Genomic DNA, 13060 nt, shown 5'->3' on the forward strand with positions numbered 1-13060 from the left:
GGTGCAGTAGGGCTTACAGTGAGGGCCACAGGAGAACAGAATGCTCAGAAAGGAACAGGAAGGAGAAGTGGGGAGTTTTCTTTTACTTTTTTTTGTTTTTTCTTCCTCCAGGGTTATCACTGGGGCTTGGTGCCTGCACTACAAATCCACTGCTCTTGGAGGCCATTCCTCCTCCATTTTTTTGTTGTCCTTGTTGTTGTATTTATTGTTACTGTTGTCATTGCTGTTGTTGGATAGGACAGAGAGAAATCAAGAGAGATAGGGAAGACAGGGAGAGAAAGACAGACACTTGCAGACCTGCTTCACCGCTTGTGAAATTACTTCCCTGCAGGTGGGGAGCTGGGGGCTTGAATTGGGACCCTTATGCTTATGTCTTTGTGCTTTGCACCATGTGCACTTAACTCGCTGTGCTACCGCCCAGCCCCTGGGAGAGGAGTTTTTTTAGGTAGAAACCCTGAAAGTACAGGGCCCTAGAAGTTCAGGCAGTGCCCATAGACACTGTGTAATACTTGTGGGGTTGGAGGTTTGAGCTGCAGTGGAGAATCACAGGTGAGGAGCTCAGGAGGCAGCCACTGGATACAGTGAATTTGAGTCCATCTGGCAATGTGGGAACCTTCAGGGTCTTGAAGCCAGGGTTGGGTGTAGAGAGTGAGATTTGAAAGAACTGCCTCTGTGGGCAGTAGGGTGTGGTGCTGGTGGTGGCATGTGGAAACAGAGATGGGGAAACAGTTGGTTTGTGGGACTCACACCCCTCTGGCATTAACTGTTGGGCTCAACTTACTGGCTTGGTGGTGGTTTTGTGTTCAAGACCTAAGGAGTCACTTAATCAACCAATTCTTTTTTTTTTCTTTTTCTAATTTTATTTATTTTATTTTTAAGAGAGACACACAGAGAGAGAAACACCAGAGCACTGCTCAGCTCTGGCTTATGGTGGTGTGGGGGATTGAACCTGGGACTTAGGAGCCTTAGGCATGAGAATCTGTTTGCATAACCATTATGCTGTCTCCCCCACCCAACCAATTTCTTTTGAGTTGGAGGCAGAGAAAGAGTGAGTGAAAGAGACCACAGAGCCAAAGCTTTCTTTAGTGCAGCAAGGGCTGGGTCCGAACCTGGGGTCATGCACATAGCAGAGAGTGCACAATCTACATGAGCTATTTAATCAGCTCCTAACAATTCACTTTTTTTTTTTTTTTTTTTGCCTCTAAGGTTATTACTGGGTCTCGGTGCCTGCACTACAAATCCACTGCTCATGGCAGCCATTGTTTCCCTTTTGTTGCCCTTGTTGTTTATCATTGTTGTTGTTATTATTGTTGTTGTCGTCACTGCTCTCATTGTTTTTGGTTAGGATAGAGAGAAATTGAGAGAGGACAGGTAGAAAAAGAGGGGGAGAGAAAGACACCTGAAGATCTGCTTCATCACTTGTGGCTCGAACCGGGATCCTTATGCCAGTCCTTGCAATTCGCTCCATGTGCGCTTAACCCACTATGCTACCACCCATCCCCCGACACTAGTGTCCTCACTGGAGAAACGTAATAGTGTCCTTGGCTCAGTGTGAGGACTGTCTGAATACCTTGGGGGAGCCTGGGACCTTATACCCACAAAGGGCTGCAGAGGATTTGAGAGGTACAGGGAACAGAGACAGGTATATGGAACATGGGGCATTTTTAAAAAATATTTTTATTTATTTATTATTGGGTAGAGACTGAAAGAAATTGAGAGGAGAGAAGGAAATAGAAAGGGAGAGAGTCAGAGAAACACATGCAGCCCTGCTTCACCACTTGTGAAGCTTTCCCCCTGCAGGTGGGGACAAGGGGCTTGAACCTGGGTCCTTGAACCCTGTAATGTATGTGCTTAACCGGGTACCCCACTGCCTGGCCCCCAGGGGACATTTTTGAGCCTGTATTGACAGACCTCATGGCAGGATTGGAGGGTGGGGAGGCATGTGGGTCTCAAGATGAGCCTGTGGTCACTGGGTCTGGGGTAGTCAACACCATATAGCAGGAGAGGCTCTTAGAGAGCATCGGTGCCCACCAGACAGGTCCATGAGCAGCAACAAGAAGATTAAAAGCAGAAAGAGTAGAGCATCCTCACCTCGACCAGCTTCTTTTTTTTGGTAACATTATTCTTCTGAAGTTTCTCAGGCTGGGGGGCGGCTCTGCTAACAGGTGGCCTGGAACAGAGAGGGGCCAGAAGCAGTGTGGTGAGCAACAGTCTGTCTGGTACCATCTGTTACGACCAGTGCGACCAGTGCCAGGCTCCTGTTTCGCCTTCCCCAGTTGCAAGTCCCCCACCCGAGCCTGCCTGCCAGTCCCTCCTGCACATGGCGACTCTCCCAGCGAGAGGCAGCTTCTGTCATTAAGGGTCCTGCAGACTGGAGTCTGAGTTCACATGCACTTTGGACTTCCCTCCTGGGAACCAGGAAGCCACAGGAACTGCAGGACCTGGGTGTGAAATTTAAAAGGACCCTCAACAGGAAAAGGAAGAGCCTGAGCTACCCCACTACCCTCCCCCAACCCCCTCAAAAAAAAAAAACCTTCCCCCCCCCTTTTTTTCCCCAGATAGGATGTGCCAATATTGTTCCAGTCAGTCACGCCAAGAACACTTGATGGTCAGGTGTGGGGGAAGGACCCTAAGGGCCACATGCAAAGTGGTCAGGGCCCTGTCACCACACCACAGGGCCAGCAGTGAGACTTTCCCCTGGGGCTTGCTCCCCCTGCACCCAAAGTTGCTCTCTGTCTCTCAGTTTTGGAGTTTTCTGCCTCCAAATGTAACAGACTTTATAGTGGCTGAGTGGGTCAACGTTTGGAATGTGGGGCTCCCTGAAACTGAACTTAAACAGATAGACTTAAACGGACAAGGAGGAGACCAGGTTGGAGTAGGTAAGCCTTCCCCAGCTGGCTCTAAAGGCATGGGCTATTGTCCCTGGGCTATGCAAAGAGAAAGGATTACCTTGATCCCCTTGTAAGCAGCAGACAAAGCCAAGTAAGAAATTTAGTTGGGGTTAGAGCTGCGTGAGCCACCACCTCATTCATGCACAAGCATTTTCCAAGGGAATACATTCCTGTGTGGCACAAACCATGCTTCCTGGACATGCCAGCAGAGGACTAAAACAGAAATGAAAGAGTGCAGCAACCTGCAAGGCCAGAGAGCTCACCGCATGGGTGTTTCTGGGCCACGCCCTGCTTTCAAGCACCTACTGGGTAGGGCAAGGAAGGGGTGGTTGTGCACATGCCCTGTGACTTGGGGTGGGCCTGGGGACCTGCTGATGGGAAAGTGTGCCCTGGGAGAAAGAGGCAAGCTGTCACAACAGCAGAGATACCCTCTTGGATGCTGCTGGGAGTTGTGTACAATAGGGGCTTTGTTTCTGAATCCAGCTGGACCAGGAATTTCTAGCCACACTTCCCAGTGCTTCTTGGTGGGGCAGCCTGCCTGCTGGAGTGGTTTGCATTTCTATTTTCTTTGTGCTAAGGAAAAACAAGCTACCTTTCTTTTTCTAAGAAAGCCTTTCACCAAAGGGGGGGAGAGAAAGAGAGAGAGAGAGAGAGGAAGAAGTTATGTAATCACAAGTGATAACTGGACCCGGATGGCATGTCATTACCAAGGAGGAATGAATGGGGAGAGGAGCACATCTCTGTGAGCAACGCCCCCACCCCTGGTTGACGTCAGGGCTGCCAAACTGAGCACCATGGGGATGGGTGTGTATGTGTGTGTGTGTGGGAGCACCCTGTTCTCACAATCACACACTTCCTTCACATCAATCATTACTCCCCTGGGACATCTGCTCTTTCTTCTGTTTTAGTAGGACTTCCAAATGAAATCCGTGGGTTTCTTCTTTCCCCTCAGAATTGTCTAGTGAATGACAAAAGCAAGGAGGAGGTCTGAGGTGGAGGGGTGGGGGGAGTAAGCAGGACACTAGGGGTGGCAGAGCAGGGACCAGAAGGCAGAGTCTGAGATTGCGGCAGGCTCGGATTCAGGGTGCACACAGGTTGTATAATATGGTGCATATCATACAGTGTGTGTGGAACGCGCACACAGGCACAGACACTGCGTATCTATATATACACAAGGCTGTATATATATACATATATATATATATATGTAATCCACAGGGAGTCAATCCCAGGCTTCCTTCACCTTGGTTTTCAGTTTCAAAACTGTAAAGTAAAGCAATCTCAGAACATTCCTTCCCCCCACCCCAGCCCCTGCAAGCATGTGTTTTCAGCCATGTTGCTTCAAAATTCAGACCAAGGGGGCGAAAAGGGAGAAACCTGCATCGTGGCAAGTTCAGTGGTTTGTGAGTATAGACCCTTCCGGGCTGTGGGCTTGGTGTGAATGCTCAGGACTGGATGCTCATTCAACACCTGGGCTTGTGCAGGGGGCTACCAATACTTACTTGACAATTCCTTGCCTCCAGAGGAAAGCAAGTTAAAAACACAATACAAGCATTAAAGGTTTCTATAAACAGTGTTTGCAACGTCAGGCGTGGGCGGAACTGACTGCCAAAAAATCTCACATGTGGCCCCGGTGCTGGTGGTGCAGCATTTTGGGAGTGGATTTGAAGCCCTCCAGATTCAGATGCTACTGTAAATGGACCCGAGAAGCTGTGCTGAGGAGCCAAAGTCTCTCACTTGTCAGCCCAATCCACTCTTCAGAGCCTGCACAGATCAAGCAGGGCAGTGAGCACATTTGGGAATGGTTGCAGAAAGATGGAGAAATATTTAGAGTAGGGATCATGAGAAATATTTAGAGTAAGGATCATGATTTAGAGTAGGGATCATGGTGTTCAAAGGCAGGAGAAACAGAGGGACTTCTTGGGGACAAGTGGATAAAACACTCGGAGACAGATGAGACAAAGTTTCCACTGGGAAGAGCTTTAAGGAGGGAGCCTTGCTGGAGAGCAAAGAGGGTGAACTGGGAGAGAAGAAGGTGGACAGGCTGCAGCTGGGAGAAAGCATGAGGGCTGCTCAGGCAAGAACAGGCAGGGCAGGAAGCCAGAGTGTGGGTTGGTCCCTCATCCCCATCCCCGGGCACCAGGCTGGCAGAGTGGGGGGAGGGGTGGGGGCAGGGGAATGGTAGGGAGCGGAGCAGAGCAGAACACACAGGATCTGAGGTTCCTGGCCAACGCTTGTAAGGAAGCTTCTGGAATAACTGAGAAGACTGCAAAACTCAGTCAGAAACCAAGAGAAGCCCAATGTGAGGGCGGCTGACTGGGAGAGGTCTGGAAGGTTGGTCAGAATTGGAGTCTGGGTTCCACACATGGGGTGTGTGTGTGTGTGTGTGTGTGTGTGTGTGTGTGTGTGTGTGTTGGGGGGAGGGGGTAGTACAGATACACTGCACCAAGAAATACAAGCCTGGAATTGTTCCTGGAGGGGTGTGTGTGTGTGTGTGTGTGTGTGTGTGTGTGTGTGTGTGTGTGTTGGGGGAGGGGGTAGTACAGATACACTGCACCAAGAAATACAAGCCTGGAATCGTTCCTGGAGTTGTGAAGTCAGACAACATTGAGTGTCCTGGGAAGAATACTGCTTTCTTCATTTCCAAAGTGTGCCATGAAGTGTTGCAGGAGTTTTCCAAAATGTCTTGGGAAACCCAGCTACCCTTGACTCCAGTTTTAGGTGAGACCCACTACATCATCTGAGCACTGTTTGAGATTTGTCCTCCAAACACATCTGTCAGCTCCCTGACAGGATTATGGGGACCAGTGAAGCCCACAACACTCAGACCATGTTTTATTGGTGCATGTGTATTCTTCTGAGGAAAGGAGCTGAATCCAATTTTGAAATAGGTATAGGGGCCAGGCGGTGGTACACCTGGTTAAGTGCACACGTTACAATGTGCAAGGACCCAGGTTCAAGCCCCTACAGGGAAAGCTTCACAAGTGGTGGAGCAGGGCTGAAGGTGTCTCTCTGTCTCTCTTTCGCTATTCAATAATAATAAACAAATAATTTTAAAAAATAGGTGTGTGGCTTGGGAGGGAAGATGAGAGGGAGTCATCGTACCAGGATAAACCCAGCTTGAAGATGTCTCTAAAGCCACTGGGGTTCTCTCCTATCAAAACCAAAGAAGCTAGAGTCCCTTCTAGGCATTCCTGGGCTTCCCCAGAACTGTCTGCAGAGCGGCTCAGGGTGGAGCTGAAGGGAGTCGGGCAGAATGCCCCAAGAGAGCCTGCCACCTTTGAAATGCTCTTGCTGGGCGCCTGGAACACAACCCTTTAGAAGGGCTGGGGTACCCAGATAGGGTCTATTTACATGTAACTGTTGGCACCAACAACTAAGGGCATAAGGAACAGAATGGAGGGGCTTATGAGGAAAGGCCGGCAAACAATGGGAACCCAAGGTTTGGGGGCTGGGGATGAAGAGCTTGACTAAAGCAGCATGCGTAGTGAAGGAAGTAAAACAACGGTTAATGGAATACTAGCAGAGCAGGCTGCGGGGACTTTGGAAGTGACTGGCTCTGAGGGATGAAGGAGGTAGAGCCACACAAGGGAGATGCTCCATTTCTGCGGGGCATCTGGGAAAGCGAGTGTCCCCAGTGACTGAACTAGAGAGTACCAGGTCTGTCAAGCTCTGGACTGGTTGGTTCTAAGTTGGAAGTTCAACTGAGAGGTAGGACTCAGAGCTACAACTTTGAGAAGCATTAGTAAGTGGGTGAGATATGAGATAAAGACTAGAGAGGATGAAGACGAGAGATGATCAAGGTGAAATCCTGAGGGCCAACAGCACTGAGGGGCTGGAAGAGGGAGCAGCTATGAGGCACTAGGGAGCAGTGAGGTGGGAGGAGCAGTGAGGTGGGAGGAAGAGGAGAGACTGCTTCAGAACAGTAAGCAAGAGAAAAACGTCTAACTGCACCCTCCAGTGTGGCAGACATTTGGTCCATGTGACAACTGGACACTGGAACTGAGGCTTGTCCTGATTAAGAAGTGTTGCATCTCTCCCCTAATCCAGCTTTCTGGGCCTATTCTCAACTCTGACACCATCTTCCCAGACAATAATTTTAGCCTACCAGCATGTTAGCTTTCGGGCTCAGGCATGGGCCCCTTGGAACATACTTAGCATAGACTTCCTAGCTTCTTCCCACATGAAGACCCCCAGTTTCATCTGTTCTATCCTTACCTTTGGGTTCCTGTTTACCAAACAATTTTTTTAAGCTTTTTTTAAATATTTATTTTATTTATTTATTCCCTTTTGTTGCCCTTGTTGTTTTATTGTTGTAGTTATTATTGTTGTTGTTGGATAGGACAGAGAGAAATGGAGAGAGAAGGGGAAGACAGAGAGGAGGAGAGAAAGATAGACACCTGCAGACCTGCTTCACCGCCTGTGAAGGGACTCCCCTGCAGGTGGGGAGCCGGGGTTCGAACCAGGATCCTTATGCCGGTCCTTGTGCTTCGCACCACCTGCGCTTAACTCGCTGTGCTATAGCCCGACTCCCCCAAACAATTTTTTTGGCTTTATATCTTACTGTCTTTTCAGCCACCAAGTTGCAGATGTTACTATGGTGCCATCCTGACTCCCCTGGGCAGACGACCTCACCAGTGTGTCCTGGAACCTCACCTCTCCAGATCCCTGCCCCACTAGGGAAAGATAGAAACAGGCTGGGGGTGTGGATCGACCTGTCAACACCCACACCCATGTTCAACAGAGAAGCAATTACAGAAGCCAGATCTTCCACTTTCTGCACCTCATAAAGAATTTTGGCCCATACTCCCAAAGGGATAAAGAATAGGGAAGCGTCCAGGTGTCCAACAACAGATGAGTGGCTGAGTAAGCTGTGGTATATATACACAATGGAATACTACTCAGCTATTAAAAATGGTGAATTTGAGAATCAGGTGAGAGCGTAGCGGGTTAAGCACACATGGCACAAAGTGCAAGGACTGGCATAAGGATTCTGGTTCAAGCCCCTGGCTCCCCACCTGCAGAGGGGGGGTCACTTCACAAGTGGTGAAGCAGGTCTGCAGGTGTCTATCTTTCTCTTCCCCTCTGTCTCCCCTCCTCTATTTCTCTCTCACCTATCCAACAACAACAACAACAATGGCAACAATAATGACAACAAAGGCAACTAAATGGGAAAAAATGGCCTCCAGGAGGAGTGGATTCATAATGCAGGCATTGAGCCCCAGCAATAACCCTGGAGGCAAAATAATATATATATATATATATATATTTTTTTTTTTTTTTAAAGGTGAATTTACCTTCTTTACATCATCTTGGATGGAGCTTGGAGATATCATGTTAAGTGAGATAAGTCAGAAACAAAAGGATGAATATGGGATGATCTCACTCATAGAAGTTGAAAACAAGATAAGAAGGGAAAACACTAAGCAGAACTTGGACTGGAGTTGGTGTATTGCACCAAAGTAAAAGACTCTGGAGTTGGGGTGAGGGTTCAGGTCCTAGAACATGATGAAGGACCCAGTGAGGGCTGTATTGTTATGTAGAAATGTCACACATGTACAAACTATTGTATTTTACTGTGGACTGTAAACCATTAATACCCCAATAAAGAAATAAATTTTAAAAAGGAAGAAAGAAAGAAAAAGAATAGGGAATTTTCCAGTGGAAGGGATGGGACAGGAAACTCTGGTGGTGGCAACTGTATGGAATTGCACCCTGTTACCTTACAATTGTTAGTCATTATTAAGTCACTAATAAGAAAATTTTTAAAAAGTGCTGTAGCGGTAAAATGCACACCAGATTTTGAAGATACACACACACACACACACAAAAGCCAAATGTAAAACAATTTTATATTGATTGCATATTGAAAGGATACTTTTAATGCACTGGGTTAAAGGACATATTAACATATTAACAATATTAATTTCATTGCTTCTGAAGTTTTTTTTAGTGTGGTAACTAGAAAAGTCACATGAGGATCAGATTGCCTGTTTATTAGTATTACCCAGGAGGAAGCAACCTCTTCCTTTCAACGAGACAGAGAGAGGAGAGTGGGCTGGATTTGGAGACTACATAATCACCGTAACAGTAGAATAGCATAGACAGAAGAAGATAGATGGGCTAGATTGTGGTAGAAACAGGGACAACAGATGACTCACCAAATAGAGTGCACAAACTACAATGTGCAAGGACCCAGGTTCAAGTCCCTGCTCACCATATGGGATACGCCTGAAGGGAGGAATCTTCATAAGCAGTGGTGCTAGTGTCCCCCTTTCTCATCTTTTAAGGAAAAAAAAAGGAAAAAAGTGGATGGTTATTGGGAGTGATGGAATCTTATGCAGCCATTGAGACTTGGTGATAACTCTGGTGGCAAAGATTAAAAAGTGATGGAGAGATCTGATGAAGCCCGGTTTGGGGGTGGAAGGACAAGGAGAAGGGAGGACAGTAATGCATGTCTAGGCTTAAAACCAATCAAAGAAACTTTTTTTTTCACCTGAAGACACTTGAGTGGGGATGAAAAAAAGTGAGACATATTTCTTGGATATTTAAAAAATTTTTTAAAAATATTTATTCCTTGTCCCTTGTTTTATTGTTGTAGTTATTATTGATGTCATTGTTGTTGGATAGGACAGAGAGAATGGAGAGAGGAGGGGAAGACAGAGAGGGGGAGGGAAAGATAGACACCTGCAGACCTGCTTCACCGCCTGTGAAGTAACTCCCCTACAGGTAGGGAGCCGGGGGCTCGAACCGGGATCCTTAAGCCAGTCCTTGTGCTTTGTGCCACATGTGCTTAACCTGCTGCGCTACCACCTGACTACCATTTCTTGGCTTATTATATGGACCCAGGCATGGAGTGGCTCTAAGCCATGTAAGGGAGAGGAGAAGGGGTCTGGGCAGTGGTGCACTTGGTTAAGCATATATATTACTAAGTGCAAGGATCCCTGAGACCATGTTTTAAGAGAGCAGTTTTCACAGGTGCTAGTGTGGGAAATGGGGCATCTGCTATGGAGGCTGTCAGCTCTGAGAGCTCTTACAGTGTCGGTGCACAAAGGAGCTACTGCCCAGTGGTGACAACGGGCGCCTGTCCAGCTTATTTTGCTGAAGGAACAACAGGGGAGCAGGGCTCTTTGTTCATTGCTATTGTGTGTGTGTGTGTGTGTGTGTGTGTGTGTGTATGTGTGTTGGTGGCTACAAATGAAAGAGTATTTTCTTTCCCCCTGCCCTTTTTATATTTTTTTGATAGAGACAGGGAGGGAGGGAGAGTGACAGAAACTTCCTTAGTGTGGTGGGAATCAGGTTTGAGCATGGATGGCACATGTGGTGAAGCAGTGTCCTATCCGAGTAAAATATTTCACTGGTCCACAATTTTCTCAAGTTTCTTTTACCTTGGGTTAATTAGATTTAAAATCAACCAACTAACCAACCAACCAACCAACCAAATCCCTCAAAAATGAATTCCAGACTTATAGCATGAAGATTTAAAAAAAAAAAGCTATTTAGAGGCTATTTAAGGGACAGGGTCCCTTTGTGACCAATGTTCAGTAGCTGCTTTGTCCACTGACACTGTAAGAGTCCTCAGAGTTGACAGCCTCCATAGCAGGTGCTGCCTTTCCCTCACTGGCACCTGTCTAAACTGTTCTCTTACAGCAACCATAAACTATATGTAAGAGAATACTAGCAGAACACTCCACAGCATTGCTTTAGAAATGCCTTCAGAGACTCGAGCCCAACCGCAAGGAAAAACAAAAGCAAAAGCAAGTCCATGGGACTGCTATCAAACTGAAAAGCTTCTACGCAGCAGAGGGAACCATTAGTAGAACAGAAATATACCACCCAGAATGGGAGAAGATCTTATTTCAAAGGGCTAATAGCCAGAATATACAGAGGTCATTAAACTCAGCAAGAAAAAAACAAAACAAACAACCCCACTAAAGCATGGGTTAAGGGTCCAAAACAGAACCCTCCACTAAAGCAGATACTAAGATAGATGGCCAATAGGTATATGAAACAGTCCTCAAAGTTAGTGATTATCAGAGAGATGCAAGTCAAGACAACAAGGGGCTACTACACTTCACCACCTGTGAGAGTGTCGAACTTCAAAATTAAGGACAGAAACAACAAGCGTTGGCAAGGATGTGGTGGGAGAGGAAGTACCCTGCTGGTAGGAATGTACATTGGCCCAGTTCCTGTGGAAAATAGTCCGGGGATCCTTCAGGGTATTAAAAACAGACCTACCATACAACCAGGCAATTTTCCTCCTAGTGATCTATCAAAAGAACACAAAAGCACATGTCTGGATAAACTGGCACATTATCTGTCTTCATAGCAGCAATGCTTACAGCAGCCACATTGTCCAGTGCCAGATGAGCAGGTCAAGTTGTGTTCTATAGCCACAGTGGACTACTACTTAGCTGTGAGAAATGCTAAAATCTCCTTTGCTACAGATTAGATGAGACTTGAAGCATATGGTGATGGAGGGCAAAACAAACAAACAAACAAAAAAAACCGGGGACCTCAGAGCCTAAGACATGAACATCCTTTGCATAGCTGGTATGCTATCTCCTGGTCAGACTTGTTTTTAAAGAAGCACTGGCCCTCCCGATCTCAGCTCCCTGGGAAAGGCTAGCAAACAGCAAGCTCAGGACCATTTTGAGGGAGGAAGAAATATGCATTAGCTCAATTTGAGATCTGGATTTGTGATCTCAAGCTACAAGCTGCAGTGATAAGGAGAGGGGTTATTGAATATCCCCTTCTGGCAAACGGTAGGAAAGTATCATAGTGAGTGGAATACTATTTTTAAGGAAGATGTAGGTAAAAAGGGTTCAGCTCTGCATTTTTTTTTTTTTCCCCGCCAGGGTTATCATTGGGGCTTGAGCCTGTACTATGAACTCACAGCTCCTGGTGGCCATTTTCCCCCCCTTTTCAAAAAAGTTTTACTTGACAGGACAGAGAAACATTGAGACGGGACGGAAAGACAGAGAGGGAGAGAGAAAGATAAAACACCTGCAGGCCTGCTTCACTACTTGTGAAGTGTCCTCCCTGCAGATTGGGGGGGAGGGCTCAACCTGGATCCTTGGTGATATGTGTGTTTAGCCTGGTGCACCTCCACCTGGCCCCCTGCTCTACATTCTTGTAGTCATCCTTAGATGGAGAGCCAAGAGCTGCAAGCCTGGGTGTTTATTAATAAAGTCCCTTGACGGGGGTTGGGCAGTAGCGCAATGGGTTAAGCACACGTGGTACAAAGCACAAGGACCAGAGTGAGGATCCTGGTTCAAATCCCGGCTCCCCACCTGCAGGGGAGTCGCTTCACAGGCGGTGAAGCAGGTCTGCAGGTGTCTTTCTCTACTCCTCTCTCTTCCCCTCCTCTCTCCATTTCTCTCTGTCCTATCCAATGACAACAACATCAATAACAACTATAATAATAACCACAACAGTGGTAAAACAACCAGGGTAACAAAAGGGAAAAAATGGCCTCCAGGAGCAGTGGATTCATGGTGCAGGCACCGAGCCCCAGCAATAACCCTGGAGGCAAATAAATAAATAAAGGCCCTTGACAAAATACAGACTGCTGACTCAGGCCCATTAATTAAACAACCCCTGAAGTTCATAATTGTACCCATTTGGGGGGGGGGGAGTTGATGGATATACCCACATGCTGATTCCCATAAAAATAACTCAGTTTGGAGTTTATTTTGTATCCTGACATCATCATGTTGACTTTTTACTTTGTCTGAATGCAGGTTCTGACTACATATGTATAGTGATGCTCTCCATGATGGCTCACGTTTATGCAGGTGACAAACCTCAGCACAGGCGCGGGGGGGGGGGGGGGACCACATCACACAGCAGAGATTTGGGAATTAAATTATAAACCATGCGCCTACCAGGTGCACTGAGGAAGAACAAAGGCTGGTCCATGGGGATTTGCACTGAAGATTCTATCCAGGGCTAGGATAGACAGCATAATGGTTATACAAAGAGACTCTCATGTCTGAGGCTCCAAAGTCCCAGGTTCAATCCCCTGCACCACCATATGACAGAACTGAGCAGAGCTCTGGTATAAAAACAAAAACAAACAAACAAGAAACCTAAAATATAAATAAATAATAAAATAAATATTCTATCTTGGCGGCCAAGGAGTAGCAATGACTAAAAGATCACACTCA

The 13060-nt window shown here is 46.9% G+C and overlaps 1 protein-coding gene across 1 annotated transcript in view; it reads right to left on the minus strand.

Annotated features, from left to right (window-relative positions):
• The window catches only part of EML6 (EMAP like 6), a 352660-nt gene that overhangs the window by 31632 nt on the left and 307968 nt on the right, over positions 1 to 13060 (minus strand). Inside the window, exon 29 of the mRNA XM_060187640.1 lies at positions 2092 to 2170. Coding sequence (XP_060043623.1) covers positions 2092 to 2170 — 79 coding nt within the window. The remainder of the gene's footprint in view (positions 1 to 2091; positions 2171 to 13060) is intronic.

Source organism: Erinaceus europaeus, chromosome 3 (assembly GCF_950295315.1).
Source record: "Erinaceus europaeus chromosome 3, mEriEur2.1, whole genome shotgun sequence".
Lineage (NCBI taxonomy): Eukaryota > Metazoa > Chordata > Mammalia > Eulipotyphla > Erinaceidae > Erinaceus > Erinaceus europaeus.